The sequence below is a fragment of the Dendronephthya gigantea genome, unplaced genomic scaffold (genome assembly GCF_004324835.1).
Source record: "Dendronephthya gigantea isolate DGI-Jeju-01 unplaced genomic scaffold, DenGig_1.0 000064F, whole genome shotgun sequence".
Taxonomy (NCBI): domain Eukaryota; kingdom Metazoa; phylum Cnidaria; class Anthozoa; order Malacalcyonacea; family Nephtheidae; genus Dendronephthya; species Dendronephthya gigantea.
The window spans coordinates 1-18,165 of NW_021163074.1; the positions used below are offsets into that span (position 1 = coordinate 1).

The 18,165-nt window shown below is 36.7% G+C and overlaps 2 protein-coding genes across 3 annotated transcripts; both read right to left on the bottom strand.

The window, feature by feature from the left end:
- Nucleotides 1-7: 7 nt before the first annotated feature.
- On the bottom strand, nt 8-4,885 carry LOC114530665 (acylamino-acid-releasing enzyme-like; the record flags this gene model as incomplete). The annotated part of the gene is made up of 16 exons (XM_028552263.1): nt 4,705-4,885; nt 4,371-4,615; nt 3,846-3,942; nt 3,694-3,772; nt 3,487-3,579; nt 3,275-3,312; nt 2,974-3,111; nt 2,554-2,645; nt 2,321-2,361; nt 1,995-2,059; nt 1,833-1,889; nt 1,512-1,572; nt 896-925; nt 665-735; nt 372-423; nt 8-85 (listed from the first exon to the last, which is right to left on the bottom strand). Coding segments are annotated over exons 1-16 (1,252 nt in total), but the record flags the coding sequence as incomplete, so codon positions are not given.
- Nucleotides 4,886-5,309: 424 nt separating this feature from the next.
- Nucleotides 5,310-15,516, bottom strand: LOC114530528. 2 transcript variants are annotated; one of them, XM_028552094.1, is made up of 10 exons: nt 15,089-15,516; nt 14,216-14,568; nt 12,566-13,490; nt 9,880-10,298; nt 9,161-9,391; nt 7,818-8,040; nt 7,504-7,652; nt 6,804-6,956; nt 5,849-6,376; nt 5,310-5,695 (listed from the first exon to the last, which is right to left on the bottom strand). In XM_028552094.1, exons 1-10 carry the CDS (start codon nt 15,105-15,107, stop codon nt 5,393-5,395), a joined length of 3,303 nt encoding a protein of 1,100 aa, XP_028407895.1. In that variant the 5' UTR covers nt 15,108-15,516; the 3' UTR covers nt 5,310-5,392. The 2 variants fall into 2 exon arrangements, with proteins under 2 accessions (XP_028407895.1, XP_028407894.1); XM_028552093.1 differs by lacking the exon at nt 15,089-15,516 and having other exon boundaries at nt 14,216-15,064.
- Nucleotides 15,517-18,165: the final 2,649 nt, after the last annotated feature.

Here is an 18,165-nt window from a genome sequence, read left to right on the forward strand (position 1 = left end):
ACCAGTTTTGCAGGAGTTGCTGGAGATGAATAGGAGGCAAGAATAAAATCTTTGTGAACATCAAGCAGTGTCCAACATCCATTTCCTAAGATAAATTTATTTTATAAAGTAAATTTTATTTTATTCATTGACAAGCTTTCAATGCCAACCGCGGAATCGTGCTGGATACCTTTTTGGATACAGAGAATCAAATTTTTGGTAATATTTTTTTGTCCAAAATGAGCCAAGCACTGAAAGGGTTACATCTTGTATTGTACTCCATGAATTCTGGACAAAAAATTATTACCAGATCTTTCAAACGATTCGATAAACTTCCAAGTGTATTTACGTCTTCAATTTTTAAAAAAGGATTTTAACCCCTATATATTTACCAGGTGTCACTCTTTGTACACTTCCCGTAATGGCATCTATGACAACAATGTCCTAAAATAAACATGCCATATTTAGGCCTGTAATTTTTATATACAGTATCGTGATTCATAAGGGACGTCTATTGTGGGTGGTCATCGATGCTAAAATGCTTTGTCTGTCGGAGGAAATTGTCTATAAATTTAATAACCAGCAATGGATGGTAGAACATTAAGTATTCAATTCAATTGTAGATGTACTGTATCAGACATTATCAGATTTAAAAGAACGTATAATTAATAATATACTTGCATACTTTCGTAGAACGCCGTGCTGTGTCTAAGACAATCATAGATCCATCATCAGACCAGACTCGCTTCACCATCCCTGGGAAAGTACAGTATATTACAAAAAAATACACAAGAAATCAGTGACCGCATTTCTGTTACCCTAGCCTGGTATCACATTCGAGTGTCCAATCTGACTTATTAAAGACTACGCGAATATACCAAAACACAGGTATATAGTAACATCATACTTTAAATACCTCCGGTGAAAAGTCCTGGAAAAGCGGATTCTGAAAAAAGAAATTTGACACAACAATTAAAAAGAGCCCCAGTTTCAGTGCAATATTTACTGATAGCTTTCTCGTTATCTGCAATCCTGGCCAAATTTCGATCAATTTGACGACAAAGCTGTGGGGTGAAACATCACTTTTCCTAATCTATTCTTCCTTTCCGCCTTCCGTAAAATTATGTCGAATCTTTGGCGGCCCGAGTTTAACATTCAGTCCGAGGCAGCTAAAATGCTAAATGTGGTGAGATAAACAGCAAGTGTCGGCAATGTTTTGACCAGAACTGTTGTCTAAGTAATGTATTCCTCTCCTGGTAACGTTGATGGAACAATTATATACGCCGCAGCTATAGCCCCATTTACACTACGCACAATTTTTTATACGAGTTGAAAAAATAGTACGAATAAAATTTTGATTGTCCAATTACTAGCAAAACTCCAACCGTACCACAACTAAAATCGTTCGTAGTGTAAACGTTCACACAAGATGAATTCAAGATCGTCTACGTGTATACGCCGGGAAACCGGACGAATTCGTCGAAACACGGTCCAGAATTTGTCAGGTGTCTGAACCTATACAAATGACTAACCATTCTCTGGTTCATCAACTTGATCAACAAGTGTTCGAGTCGTCTTCGACTGCCAGTCATACTAAAAACAAAAAGTAGGATTACAGTAGGAAATTGTCTCATGTTGCAGGACAAACTATTTTTTTCAGATATAAACAAATGTACTAGTCTCGTCTAATCTAATTCAAATTTGATACAATTTAGACTTAATTAATAACTAATTGCTACAGAGAAGGGTAAAGGGAAAAAAATCCAGTTTCCTATTATACACGTCTACGATGTTTTGCGTTCAATATTTTTAATATAAAAATGCAATTTAGAAAATGACTTCAATATACGTACCATTAAAATTTTCTTACAACATAAATGAGGACCATACAGCATTCTAGATACGTATATCTGAAAAAAATTTCTGAACTTAACAGCTTTAAGGATGCTCATTAAATCATTGCAAGACCTGTTAATTTCATTTATGTCGCTTTATTAACCCTCAAATTCACATACAAGTTTACTTTCATCCGGGGATAATCTGGGAAAACAAACTGATTCTGTTCCATCACTCAAAATTTCTACAAAAAATGTTATCATTCTTTCAAATCGCATGTTTAAGGAGGAAAAGAAATAAAATCAGATTTGAACTTGTTGAATCACGTTTTTAAGGTCCACCCAATGTTACATGCCAATGTTACTCAGTTTTCGCGCCAAGTTGCTGAACAAAGAATTTTGCCTGGGGGAAAGGTTTGAAAGCATTCTCCTTTGATATTTAAAGCAAGAAATATATATATATATATATATATATATATATATATAGTTGTAGCGTTTAGACAAACCACAAGATTTTCCATCCAGAGATAAATAGTAAATACCACTCCTATGTAAAAAAATAATGGGCAGGTTAGATTTGGATATAGATATTTCTCTTATTATCACCCTTCTCCAATCTCCATGGTTTCCAAGAACTAAATGCGCACGTTATATGATTATTAAAAAAATTATGACATTAAGTTCCCAGAAGAATTTAGTTTTTGCGACTGCCATAGCCTATAGTATACAAACTTCTTACTTTCTATTATGACAATATTTTAACCCCAATCTGTAAGGTTTATGATGTTGACCGCAAAATATAACACCATTTCCATCAGGTGCCCAGATTGCCTAAAATATAAAAAATAGAAAATAAGTCTGTCTGCTTTCTTCCCCAATTGACAGGGTTTATAACAATTAGGTTTAACAGCAGCCACCCACTGGAACATGAGACTTTAATTTTGGCTATTGTGAAACATCTTCTCACAAATTGTAAAAAATTTGCATGCAAGTAGGTATTGCACTAGCCTATACTGCAAGCAACATTGCACCAAAATTGGAAAATTAGTGGTAATATCACTAATATGGTTGGATCATCCTCGTTAGTAGTGACATTGAAAAAGTCGTAAGAGTGGGAAGCTCTGCAATTAAGTGATTAGATGTTTCGGCCCACAATTACCTGGCCAGCACAGATGTTTTCTGGTATTCCATCTAATATTCTGATTTCATCTTTTTCTGTATCCAAGACAACTAAGACTGTCATGTGGATGCCAACCAGTTGCTCACCCCAATCTTCTTGGTACACAAATTTCCTACCCTGTCAGTGTATGGGTATTGAAGCCTGATAAACATTTTCCATGTACATTATTGATCATTCCCAAATATATTATATATATGTTAAATGCTTATGATCAAACTATCGACACACAGCTAGGGTAGAGCTTGCTGATTATCTTAATTCAAATATTAACAACATTTACCTTTTCAACTTTATCTTCAGTTTTTTCATCTTTTTTTGCTAAAATTTAGGTGTCATAATTTGTTAGGCAATATATCTAGCATGATGAATAACTTTGCAATTAATGATCACATTGTAAACTGATCATTCATCCTTCAGCATACCACATTTAATTGCATGCCATCACAAAGGAAAGGTAAGCTCAATTGCACAAAATGTTAAGTCAGAACTTACTGTCAAAAAATGAGCAGGCTTCAGGGACTTTCTTTTCAGCAATATATAACAAATATCTTTCACATGGTGACCATGTAAAACAGCCAAACAGATCTATATCATAGAAATAAAATATACATGAACAAAATTTATTAATTTGGTCATTATGTCTTGCAATAAAAATCAGTAGATCTTCTTAGACAAATCTTATATATAAATTGAAATAACCATCATGATTTATTTTTCCATGCTTGTCAAGGACTCTGTCAAATGTATAGCACTTTATACAACTCCCATTGGACCAGATCTATAAATATAAAGGAAGAAATGTACTGTATTGAATAATGCCAAACAATCACAGTAGTACTAGAAGAAATAACCTCAATATTTTGAGTGTCTTCCTTTTTTTTCTTGTCGGCAGGAATCTTTCTTAGAATGGCTCTCAATTGACCAGATTTTGACTCACAACACATTTGTCTAAAATTGCAAGTTGATAAATGTTTGAGTATCAAGATTGTATAGAATAACCCAGACCACACAATTTCTAGATTTCATAATTTCTATGCCTCATTTTACTCTTCCACAGAAAGTTTTGGATTAAGTTGGACAATATTATTCGACATAGGCATACAGGTTAAAAAATGAGGGGGTCAAAATGTTGCCACAAAATATGGCAAAAGTAGTAGGTTTTCTAGGGTAGTTTACCACCTAGGAAAAATATTAAAATTCAGAAACTCCATTTGCCACCAATTTGGGGTTGAACTTTTTTTTAAGCTAAGCTTTTCCAGCACAATTTACCTAAAACATGACTACGAACTACCTAAATTACCCCATTCCACCAAATTGGGTGTGGCTGCATCCCCCAGGTCACCATGGGTTTTTATTCTAATATCAAAAAAACTTACTCATTGTCTGTTTGTGTCGGAAAATTATCCTTAAAACATTTTTGATAATCAATGTTACTGCTGTTGCTGTTGTATGGATAGTGAAACTTTCGACTGAATGTCCTTTTGTTGTTACCCACTAAGTTTCTCTGTGACCAAATGCTGTAAATGCTCAAGATATCATTATTTATAGACATTGTGCCACTGCTAATGTTAGGAATTGAGGCACATTTTCGATACAAGGCGACTGCTTCCTCTTGAATTTTCTAAAAGATTGACTGACTTTAAGTATTATATAAAATTAATATAAAATAATTATTAAAAAAGAATAGGATATAGATTGGACATAGATTACCTGAAGATTGGACATTTTGCAACGGCGTCTAAAAAATCGTGAATATTAAAAGAACAAATATTGTATATCTCAGTGATTGAAAGATTCACAAAGCTGTAAATAGTACTAAATACGACCACTGGCTTCAAAAATCGAAATTATAGATTGTTCCATTTATGTGCAAAAATGAAAGCAAAAATGACATTCGTAGCATGTGACATGGAATACTTTATGTTATGTATTTATTTTGTCTTCTATATAAAGTGGGTTTTGATCAAAGTTATACCCAACAACGGGCGATTTTAAAGCGATTGTAATAAAAACCACTATCCGGTGAATAGCGCTATCCGGCTTTCATACAACTGGCCCCAGGTCAGTTCAACTAGAATAAAGCCGATTGTAATTGATAATTAAAAAAATTTGATCGATACTTTAAAAATGTAGCCGATTTAAATTTAGCCACACTATGGTGCGGTTTACTTTGATATTGAATGTTCCAGCTTTGGGTGTTTGATAAAGTATCAAAATTAAATAAAAAAACATGTGTTTTATTTCACGAGAGGTAATTACCAAATTATTCGATTTTACAATTCAAATTTATATTCCAATTTTTATATAGTTCCAGTTTTGCAAAAATCCTCTTTAATTTTATTCAGTTTTTCTCAAATTTCTCTAAGCCAGACATACAAGTTCTCGACGAAACTCTTTCTTAATACTCATCGCCTTCTTCGCCTCCCAATTCGTCATCCATAGTATCCATGCCGACTTCTTCATAGTCCTTTTCAAGGGCGGCTAAATTTTCACGTGCCTCGGTAAACTCTCCTTCCTCCATTCCCTCACCCACATACCAATGAACAAAGGCTCGCTTGGCGTACATCAGATCAAATTTATGGTCCAACCTTGCCCATGCTTCGGCTATGGCAGTAGTATTGCTCAGCATACATACGGCACGTTGAACTTTGGCCAGGTCTCCACCAGGAACGACTGTTGGTGGCTGGTAATTTATTCCGACCTAAAATGAATTTTTCAGGATTATCTAAGGCACGACTTTCCGTTGGTTGTTCGTTTATGTAATAATGGAACACTCGTGCGAAAACTTCTTAAAACATTGTTTAAACTTATTCCCTTTCTAACTAGCACGTCTAACCATGTTCACTGGTCTAACCTTGAAGCCAGTTGGGCACCAGTCTACAAACTGTATAGTACGCTTTGTTTTTATCGTTGCTATGGCAGCGTTAACATCCTTGGGTACGACATCGCCACGATACAGCATACAACATGCCATGTATTTGCCATGCCGCGGGTCGCATTTCACCATTTGATTTGCTGGATCAAAACACGCGTTCGTTATTTCGGCGACGCTAAGTTGCTCGTGGAACGCTTTCTCGGCTGAGATAACTGGAGCATAAGTCACCAACGGGAAATGAATTCTAGGGTAGGGGACCAAATTTGTTTGAAATTCGGTCAAGTCGACGTTGAGCGCACCGTCAAATCGCAACGACGCGGTAATTGAGGATACAATCTGACCAATCAGACGGTTCAGGTTAGTGTATGTAGGTCGTTCGATGTCCAAGTTTCGACGGCAAATGTCGTAAATGGCTTCATTGTCCACCATGAAAGCGCAATCGGAATGCTCCAAGGTTGTGTGAGTCGTTAACACGGAATTGTAGGGTTCCACGACTGCTGTTGAAACCTATCATATGAAACCATATCAGGTAGCGCAAATTGTTACTACATACAGACTTACAGTGCTCAAAAGTAGGGTGAAGGTAATTGAAGAAGAGGACTGAACCCGCATGTGGTAATAATACGGTCTCACAGAATATAGAGGTAGAATCACCTAGTTGCCCAAAGTAGCTGAACCCTATTACGTGAGAAATTTTGACAGTTTGGTGAGGCAAAATCATTGCAATTCGCCTGGCATCCTTATTTCGACACGTTTACAACAAAAGTTCATCGAACCGGTGGTATTTGAGCAGCGTCTCGCATGTGGACGCAGCTTGAGTATAAACTGACTTTTGTTCCGCTATTACCAATACCTATTAAACTCCGATCAAGCTCTAGTTTGTGATCCCAGCTTGATCCGCACTATTAATTGTGTATTATTCAATGGTGTTTACCTGTGGAGCGGGATAAACAGAGAACTCCAGTTTGGATTTCTTGCCATAATCCACAGACAAGCGTTCCATCAGCAAAGAGGTAAAACCTGAGCCCGTGCCTCCTCCAAATGAATGGAAAATAAGAAAACCTTGCAAACCTGTGCATTGATCAGCCTAAAGGATGATAACGATTAGATGAATGTATCTCGAGACGCCAAATGACACAATCCATATGTTCTCCATAGGTCTTCCAACTTAAACTCCTGGCTACGCTACAGGCTTACAGATTTTTATCATTAAGTGCACGTGCGCGTTTATTCCTTTCGTGCTGAAAGTTAATTGGGACTAATTAGCGCTGATTAGAATTAATTACCTAATTAGCCTTTCTCACGATGATGAATATGCTGCCATTTTTGGAGTACTTTTTTTCAAAACCACAAGCGTGAGACCTCATAACGGCCACAGTCTTTAATTTTAGGCTGTAGTTATTCTTCAAATGGTTTAATGGTTTTAAAAAAATTGCCTTTCATGTTTAATCATAATTTTTTAACTCATTTTGACAGAAAATTGAAAGTACCCCAAAACGTCATCGTGAGAAAGGCTAATTCAGCGCGACTGCTGTTCGAGTTTAAAGATTAAAAATGACATCTAAAACGAATAAAGGTTTGATTATTGATTCAAATTTGTCGTACATGATAGCAAATTAAAAAGGCCAACGCACCATCTTACGAATTCTGTCTAAAACCAAATCAACTATCTCCTTGCCGACAGTGTAATGACCCCGGGCATAATTGTTTGCAGCATCTTCTTTGCCTGTTATCAGTTGTTCCGGATGAAACAACTCACGATATGTTCCAGTACGAACCTCATCTGAAAATAGCAAACAATACGATTGAACTATGCTATGCTATTATATGCTATATGCTATATGCTATATGCTATATGCTATATGCTATATGCTATATGCTATATGCTATATGCTATATGCTATATATGCTATAGACAGCAGACTGATATACTAACTGATATACTAACCGACAACTGTTGGCTCAAGGTCCACAAAAACAGCTCGTGGAACGTGTTTTCCCGCGCCAGTTTCACAGAAGAAAGTGTTGAACGAGTCATCACCGCCGCCCAGAGTTTTATCGGACGACATCTGACCATCTGGCTGTATACCATGCTCAAGGCAATACAATTCCCAGCAAGCGTTTCCAATTTGGACTCCAGCTTGGCCAACATGAATTGATAAACACTCTCTCTAAAGAATGTAATATGTTTTAGTATATTACATAATAAACTCAATTGTTTTACAGTGTTCCACAATACCAAACACAAAACTTTGTAAAATTACATAAATAAAAAGTAATGAATACAATAGAATCTCTCTGCTTAATCCCAATCTTGCTTAACTTGGTTTTATTTCTTATATGCTGTTTTCCACAGAAGTTAGTAGCTATATTCATGTATCAACATACCATTCTTGTAAGCAGATGTTAATAATTTACATCAACGCACGCGTTATTTTCCTTAAACCTGGAACTGCTAATCAGGTTGATTGAATTACCAATTAGAACTCAATTAGAACTAATTAAGTTTATGACGTCATTTTAATGCGTCGATCGCCCAAATTGTGGAAAACAAAAATATATCTAACTGGAGTAAATAAAAACTATGGAATATTCGCAACCTACACTTCTGCGATAAGAGCTGATCCTCCGGAATCACATAGGTGTAGATTCCGATTCCCGCCAAAGGCCGCAAGTTTTATTTTCGCAACGTTCCCGGGTAGCCTTTCTACCGAAAAACATCTAATTTAAACTTGCAAACGCGGCATCCATCAGCTCAATAATAATTTAGTTAATATATAACGTTCTCAGGAGATTCATAAACATCGAGCACTAATATTCAGCGCGGGTACTCAGGTACTGTTATTCAAATTGTGCTGCAGTGAACTATTTTGACTAACGCTGGATCGGTCACCGAGCAAGCTATTGGTTAGTGATTTGTTTCTATTTGCACTTTTATCAACACTTTCAACACTGGCTATGAAAATTACATGGATACATTTTTAACTACTTAGTCAATTAAGTTACCACATCGAATTGAGTTTTATCATGATTATTTCACTGATAAAATCAAATTAGTCAAACTAACTCACCATTTTTTATCGGTAAAAAGAAATCTTCAAAGCAACGTGAAGAGTACACGAAATTCAGTCGTGCGTAATCAGCTGCGTAATAAACCTTCTAATTTGACCCTAATTAGGTCTAATTGCTTAAATAAGGCATGTTATTACATTACGTAGACTAATTGACAACTGAGAATGTTGATCTCAATGTCTCTGGATAGGAGAGTTTTGATATCCCAAGATATCCTACCTGATCACAAAACTCGTCTGTCAACCCCATCCTCTGCGACATAGTACTTTCGCGGTTCTTCAATTTTCGCGTCACATTGCGTTTTCCTCCAGTGATTTTAAAAACTTTTCCGACAGTTTGTTGAAATTTTCTTGCTAGCTTTCTCTTTCCACAACCTATTTCTGAATTTGCGTGCTTGAGTAAGGGCTCTGTCGCATCTGCGATCAAATGTTGCTCGGTTTCAACCAGTTTCTGTTTAAAGGAAAACTGATATCAAAGCCCTGCTGCAGCATTGCAGCTTACAGGATATTAGCTACATTTTGGTGGGAACATAAACCATGAAGTATTTTCCCCCTAAAGAGTATAGGATAATCTTAAATTTTCTATTCTGCGAATTGGGAAACCGATTAATCAAGATCGTGTAGGTGCAGTTGCCCCATCCCGTCTCCGTTTCATCTTGCAATTGCCCTAGCATAATCATGCAAGCATGGTATTTGTATCGCAGAGACACCCTGGTGTAAAGCATCGAGTATTGGTTATCTTTTGATCATGTACTTTGATGGCACCTGTCGTCAAAAGACAGTAAGGATAAGGACATACACTGACAGACATTTGTAGTTTACTCCATGGAGTTCAAATTTCCTTAGCCGGAATAGCCCCTGCCTTGGCTGCCTAACAAGTTCCACAATCACCCAGTGGCCATTCAGCGATTAGACCAACAAATAATTAGCACCTCTTACCATTCCGTCTTGTGTTGCTTTGATATACATTGGTTCAGCGTCCTTCAGTTCAGAGACACCTTTTAGTCGAAATTGCTGCCAGTCTTTCAATGTTCTCTTTTCTTTCATAAATGGTTGGTGTTCAGTTTTTTTGGTATTCTTTATGCTTTGAAAACTATATAATTCAGACTCCTTAGTCTTCAATTGCAAATCACTTTTGAATCGTAATTCACTGAACGTCTCAGGCGCGAGGAGAGGTTTAATTTCCGATTTCCTGGTCGCACTTTTGTAATGTTTCTCTTTCGATCTATTTTCGTGTAATTCAGCGTCAGAAGAATCCAATTCAAAGCTATCAGTCTCATCTCCAAATTCTTTAAAAGGCTTTATTTCCATTAGTTCGATGCTTACTGGATTTTTTCTCCATTTACAACTCCTCCTTTCTGTTTAAAGGAAGTTATAACAGCCCAATTATTTACAGGGCGAACATGTAGAAGTGAGCGTGCATGCATGCAGGGGCATCCGGGGGCAGTTTCTCTGAAAAATATGCAGCTTGTGATTTTTTAATTAGATGGAGAAAATTATAATTTACTTGTGCCCCATTACCCGTACGACCCTTAGCACAAAAATCCTGCGCACGCCAATAAGTATATATACATGCATGACTGCAAGCCGGGAAAGGTGGTAACTGCATGACGTGGAAATATAACTGAGTGAAAAATGCTCTTGTTATATGGAATAGTTTCGGATTCGGATTTGATCTAAACACGAAGTTTGTGAATTAGTCAGTAATATTTTATAGATCTTTGAATTCGCCTGACTGCCAAAAATCGATTGCAAAATAATTCAATTTGCGGCGTGGAAGCGGTTTTGCACATTTTTTCATCATTTTTTAGTATTCCTACAAGAGTAAAGGATGAAGCGAAGGTGTAGCAGACTATAGCTAAGCACTTATGAATCTTAACTCACTATATAGTCATGAAGCAGCGTGCTAATATACCAAGTCTAATTAAAGTTAGGGAAATAAGGAAGGGCACTATAGTATCGCGGTTCAATTCAAATATTCAGCCTACATGCTTTCGGCTACTTTGAATAATGGTCCGCGGAGCCGGGAATATATAATCTCTGGATGTACTCTAATCAATCATGGAAATCGATGTGATTCCATGAGTGCCATGATAGTGATGAAACCACTAATTCATAATGAATAACGTGAACGGCTTTTGGTCTATTCATCTCAATGCATGAACGGCTTTTGGTCTGACCACATTTAACAAAACTGACAGGCATCATTTTATCTTTCAACATTCAACATCAATTATTTAGTAAAACCGGCAAGTTTAATTTAAAGAAATTACTAATTTTTGGAAAACTCAGCGAATTATTGTATCGTTGGAGTCAAAATTAAGGCGATAAAAATCTTTAGCTCGACGCCGCAGTTCAGTATAGAGTTAGATATATCAGTTATATAAATCGCAGTTTAGAGTCAGCTGTAGACTATTAAATGTTGAAATCAGCTGTTTAAGATTGAGCATAATAAATTAATAACGTAGCTCATTTGAAGACTGAAGATCTTGCTAAACTGCGATTTCCAGTTTGCCATTTGCCTAAGGTTCAAGCTTTAAGCATGCAGGAGCGCGCATGCGGGGCGTGGGAGCCTCAATACACCCCAACTTTGGCAGGATAGTCAGTAAATGCGAAGTTGGTCGCCGGTAACCGCCATATATAATTGCTACCAACGTCCATAGGTTTAAGAGCAATTCCTGCTTAGTTGCTTGCAACAATTATAGACTCATTTGTCTATTGATAAATCGCTTTTAATGTAAAAAAAATATTTTCTTATAAAGTTTCTCAATGTCCCATCATCAGTTACGTGCGCTTCCAAAACTGACCGAGAGGGTATATGTGCTTTCTCTCGAGTCTCGATGCGCTTCGAGGTATACCACGTGTTTGTCGGTACAACTTCGGTGTTACACGCCCAGTGCACTTAAGATTGTTCGACAACGCCCTGGTTATAGGTCTTTATGCAGTCATTGAACATGAAAGATTAACTGCAGGTTGTGAGAATACATTTAAATCGGTTCAGATGTCGTATATTTAGAGAATGCTGTCTTTTTTACAAAGTTTAACACAACACATTAACGTTGTTTAATAGGTATGTTGAAACTATAAATTATTTATATAATACTTTGATTATAAATATACCCTGGCTTTGACACCACCTTATAAGAAACTTGTCGGGACAAGCAGAGACGAAACTACACACTGAAAACCAGGTTGATGAAATAGTATATTGTGTAGACTACGCGAACGTGAAGCGTTGCAGCACAAATTGCATATGATAACAAGAGCTAACATTTTTCACTCCACGTTTTACTTCACGTTACTGAAGTTAGCTACCACCTGAAGTTAGCTACCATACTGAAAGTAGATTCGTATGTACTCTTATATAAAAGAACTCTTAAAACCATTAATAACGTATTTTTCATTTTTTTTCATATATTTATCTTTGTTATCGAGATAACATGCATGTACCAACACTGGCACAGCTAGCCTAAACCACTTCTCGCCCGGCATTGCGTTCTTGCGGGGCTTTATTCGCACGAAAAAGCATTTTTCGTTCGAAGCTAATGAAGAAAAATACTAAGAAGGGGCGTTTTCTTGTTTCAGTTAAGTTGAGTTGATTTCAGTTAAGTTGAATCGTGCTTACGGTTTAAGAATGGCAAATGTTCTCGACGAAGTGATTTCGCTTTCTTTAACATCTCAGCATAACGAGTCTTTTCCATTTGTTCATACTCTTGACATAGTTCCTCTACGTCAGTTCCACTTCTGTCGTCATGACGACCATGATCATGATCTGAACTTCCGGTTGTGCGAGGCCTGGGAAACCATTTGAATGCTGAATGGGGAGATCCGATCTTTTGCCCGCGTTTATCAGGAACGTGAATTCGGCTTCCGTGGTAAGCGTGTGATTCTTGTGGGCTAGAAACTCCCGTGTGTTCCCTCGCGTAAGTGTCCCGCTTGTGTCGTCTCGGGTGTCTGTCTGGGGCGTGACCCCCCGTGTAAGGTTCCCACTTGTGAGCATCCTTCGCGTGAGTGCCTCGGGTTTGGTCCCTCGTGGGAGTCACAGACTCAACAGGATCTAAAAAATTGACCTTTCTCTTGCTGTTTTTACGCGTATCGAAGTCATCATTCGGCGAAATGCGTTTTTCAAAACTTGCGCTTGGGGAGATCGATTCTTCGGTACTTTTTTCGCGAAAATGAAAAGTTCCAGGTTGAAAACGGGATTGCATTCGTAGCTGTCTTTTTGCTCGATGTGCAGCCCCGATGAATTTTGACGTTGCAACTACTTTTCTAATTGAAACTGAAGTTTCCTTGCGTCGGGCGCTAGGTGATACACTCGCCGGTGGACTGTTACTTTTCTTCGAGTTAGAACCGAGGTTAAGAGTGTGTGGACGTTGTTCCGGATGCTGATCGACGCTCAGCTGACGGCTTGGTAACGCAGGGCTAGTTGAATGCTCCCCTGGGCTAACAACATTTTCGGAAGAGCCTAGGAACTTTGTTTGACGTTTAAGCTTGCGTTGAGCTGAAGAGCAATCGTCTCTTGCTTCTGGTTTCAATGTCTGTGGACACACCTGGTAAAAAAATTATGAAATCACATTATTTATGAAATTTAATTTACGTTGTTGCAGTTTAGGTTTCCGGCTGCATGTAATTAGTTTCATGAAGCAATAGGCCGTTAACTGAATGAAAACAGTAAAAATGCATTTGGACAGAAGAAGATCGAATGAAAGTTTTTTTGTATTGAAGACAATTAGTTTGTGTAAATGCGGAGATAAACATTTAGAAATCCCTTCTAAAAAAATTAGACTGAGAATGACGTGTAATTGATGTTGAACTGATTAGGCTATATGCAAAACACAAACACTTAAATTCCTTCTGAGGCGGTCAAACCCGATCGAAAACTAAAATATTTCATGATCGAGAGGCATGAGAGAATATGCGTTTCACAGAGGAAAGCATTCTTCCAGCCTGGGGCCGGTTGTATCAAGCCCGTTTAGCTTAAACGGTTGTTAAGTTCAAAATAGAAAGCAAGTCTATCGTTTTACTCAACAAGCAAACTAAATGTTTTTAACCTTAATACAAAGATACTGCTTACAACTACATATTCAGTGCACAATATTCAAGTTGACTCATTCAAGAGGGATGTAAGAGTGTTATTTAATTTTGGCTTATCCGCCGTTTAAGCTAAACGGGCTTGATACAACCGGCCCCTGCACTGCAAATCGTCCCACCTGGACACTGTATATAGAGTAAGTACATTTAATAATCACTGCGCGTGCTAAGAAAAAATACCTACTTTATATTTATCTAATGAAATTTTTTCGGTTCCGGCCCATTTAACACTCTGCCCATGTGCAGGAGCACTTGCAAATGATGCAGCTTTGGACACATCTGCTTCCTGGTCGACACTTTCTCCTGTTTTTTCGCTACTTGAGTCATCTTCGGTAGGTGGAAGATAAGGAGTACTGGATTCCAGGTAATAATAGTCCTCGTTATACAGTAGGTCGAGTATGCTTTCTAAAGAATCATCGTGTCTTTTACGTTTTTTTCTTCGCCACATATAGAAACAGTGTTTAAACGTGAAGAATCCGCAGAATGAAAGGAAAAGAACCATGATACCAAACATTGCAAACTCGAAAACTGCGGCAGCTAAAAATGAAACGATAACAATCAGTGATTTCATACTAGAAGGAGAATGATTCGTAGGAAGATGTTAATCTTATAGACGGGAAACAGTTTCATTAAAGCCTGCGTGCTAGCTAGTATGTCTTCGAAAGACTTCGTTGTCGTTTTTTAACCCTGAAATGCCACACAAATTCAGTTTATTGAGATTATAGATATTTCAGGGCGAGGTAAATTCCAAAAACTGAGCATGTAAAGGCCAAAGAAAAAAAATAACATAATTTGACTACATTTAAACTTACAAAGAATACGACTTCGATTCTTTGAATTAGTTTAGCTACTAGTCGTTCAACTAATTTAGATGCTGTGCATGTACCTTCAGTAACGAGTTAACTTTGAAAGTGAAAATGCATTTAAACACAAACGTCCTGTCTAAAAATAGTCTAAATACAGATTATAAACAGCCACAGGTGTTTCAGTCGATTTAAGTCCAACAATTTAACAAGTTTATATATATTTATAACATTTTGCGCTATTTTCTACTTACCGGACAATACATCTTTCATGTCGCTTTGGTATACCAAATCCGAAAGATTTACATTAAATTCCCCTACTTACGAAGCATGACAATCGCACAGTCAAAGTAAAAACACCGCAACAATTAATTTTGTTCTGAAATTTCGTCTCGCCACAGAGCAATACGTTCACACCAAAATGCAAATGATACGAACGTCAAATTTCATAACCAAATTGTTGCCTTATCGCAACTTCAGATCAAATATTTGTATGCAGTCTTGTGACTTTCACCGCGTAGAAGTTCTTCATTGCGACCACAAGTTAATAAGAATATAGTGGATGTATATTAATGCAAAGACGCCCCAAAACAACATTTTTTTAAGTAAAAATGTGTTTCCACAATTATAAGCTTAATTTGAAATTTTGTTTAGAGTTTTGCACTGTCATTAAAATATTTGCATAATTTAATAATAAATATTCACCACATCGCTAAATGAATTTTTATCATTAAAATTTCATCGTCACTCAGTCCGCAACATTTCGGGCCGCGTTATGCTGTTTCAATACTGAGTAGTTCGTAGGCTTGGTTAAAGTTTCTTTCATTGTTATATATACTATATATATCCGGGACAAACACATGCACAAACCAAATAACGTTTAATATAAGCGTTTAAAAACACTGAAATTGGATCATTCAGAGAGACACATGCAGTCAGAGTGCTTTTATGAATTATGACATATGGGCAAACATATATAGTCATATAGAACACCGTGATATGTACAACACACAACAATTCACTGTTTGTATCATGCATAAAAAAAATGAAGGATCGAAGCCGAAGGCGGTTACTGACAAACGGATTAAAATATGACACAATTGACGATTCTTGTCTGTCTTTTAAACGAAAAATATTATCAAGCATTGATTTCTTTGTCTTGACTTTGTCCTACATAATTTATTCACCATATTGACACTACTTTGTGGCAATAGTCAATACATTTTACAAAAGAATATAGAAGTAGTACATGCACACATTACAACATATCATTTATAGACTAGTATAGAGTACACATAGCACAAAATTTGGAAGTAATTGTCATTTGACAGAATATTTCCAGAAGCATCACTCAATCTACTTACGACCAATTGTGAATATAAATCCGCCTCGAAATTTGAATATAGCTTTAATCTTTGATGCCAATTTCGAGTGCAAATTGCATTCAATTGCTCCAAATTTAAGCCTTTAAAAACAAAATACAGCAAATTGGTGAAATTCACCTTTAATCTGTAAAATATGCAATCTCAATTACCTTATGCGACAGCAGCAGTTGTTAATTTTATACCGTAAATCGAAACTTAGTCTTTGAGTTATCAATATGATAAAGTGCCGAGATAAATATATGCAACATCACGATTTGAAGTTGCTTTAAATTTTAATCTCAAAACTTTTGTTAGGTCAGATATACATAAATTGCAGTTCAAGGGTTACGCCGATGGCGATAGCAAAGATACTTTCAGGGAAGCTTTTATATCGATCAACATTATGTTAATGGAGTGTAGACAAGAACAAAGCACAAAGGCAAAGCAAGAAACACAGATAACGTTAGAATCAGGGCAAACCTTTACTTTTCACTTTTTGTGTTACACAGAAAATCTCCTAAGAATTTCAACTTCTTATCACATATTACATTTACAACACTACTGAAGCATGGCTATTAATATTATTACCATGTATAGTATGCTCAAAGTCATTAGTCTAGGACCACGCCGATGGGCATGGTGAAGTTGAAGACCGGGAATGTGTTTGTGAAATTGACTGCTACTGACGTGCAAAACAAATCATGTATAAAATTCCTTTTATTATACAGAAAATTAGCCACTGAAAAATGGTTGATTCTAGAGAAGCATATACCTGTATGCATAACTATATATGGCTAACGCGGATAACGAATAAAAAAGTATATAAAGACCCGAACTTTTCATCATTATAGAATGTCATCAAAGATTGTAAATGCTTTCTACTGGCATAAAGTCCTAAATTTCCATCTCCCCCCAAAAATGAACTTGTTTTATTTTCAATTAACACGAACGCGCCACAAATATGCCAAAAACATGCAACCATATAATCTATATATATAATACATTATTCCATATAATCCTTTAATGTAACATCAACCAAATCATCAGTTTTTATCAGAGGGGAGCTTGTATACTTTTTTTCTAATATCAGCGCGACAGTGATCATTAGGTTTATTTAATCACTTATTATTCACAGAGGGGACCGATGTAAACATTTTGATGCATGTTATATACGGTGGGGGATGATGTAAACATTTAATCAGGTAATGGGATTTGAAAAAAAATAAAACAAACTTCGACGTCTGTCAATGCTCGTCGTAAATATTAAGAGATTCTTCCACTGTTGAAAGATCTTTCTTGGAAGACCCTGTTTAAAAGATCAAATCCCATCTTTTTAAAATTTATAAATAGCTTATAATAACATAATTTATTGGAGGTTTCTTCCTCTGTTGCCATTTGTTGAAAGGACAAGTATCTAAATCAAGAAGTTACAGTCGATGATACATCACCCGGAATAACATTAAGCCCAGGGTTATGTGGCAAACCGAAGACAGTCAGGAGAACGAAGGATAAGAATATTACAGTTGAATAACGCCTTATGAACGTTGTTAAATTTGTGTCTTCTCGATCTTTGCGATTCGGGAGCAGTGCTCTCAGGGGCCGGTTGTATCAAGCCCGTTTAGCTTAAACGGTGGATATTTAAGTCCAAAATAGAAAGCAAGTCTGCCGTTTTATTCTAGTGCGTCTGTGCACAGGCTATTTTATTCAACAAGCGAACAAAATGTTTTTGACCTTAATACAAAGATACTGTTTACAACTACATATTCAGTGCATAATATTCAAGTTGACTCATTCAGGAGAATTGTAAAAGTGTTATTTAATTTTGAATTATCCATGGGATTGATACAATCGGGCCCAGAACTATTAAAGCCAGCAGCCGGTTTAATTTGCATTATCCTATAGAGATTACAAAATCTGATTACAAAATGCATGATGCACTAAGGAGTGTCACTGGTAGCGTCACACGA

Bases quoted from the DNA above. Each gene is read 5' to 3' on its own strand.
- LOC114530528 (XM_028552093.1), bottom strand. From the start codon at position 14,602: ATGAAATCACTGATTGTTATCGTTTCATTTTTAGCTGCCGCAGTTTTC. The intron at 9,392-9,879 runs GTAAGAGGTGCT...TCCTTTAAACAG, and splicing joins AAGCAACACAAGACGGAATG to AAACTGGTTGAAACCGAGCA. The intron at 6,957-7,503 runs GTGCGTTGGCCT...ATCATCCTTTAG, and splicing joins TAGACAGAATTCGTAAGATG to GCTGATCAATGCACAGGTTT.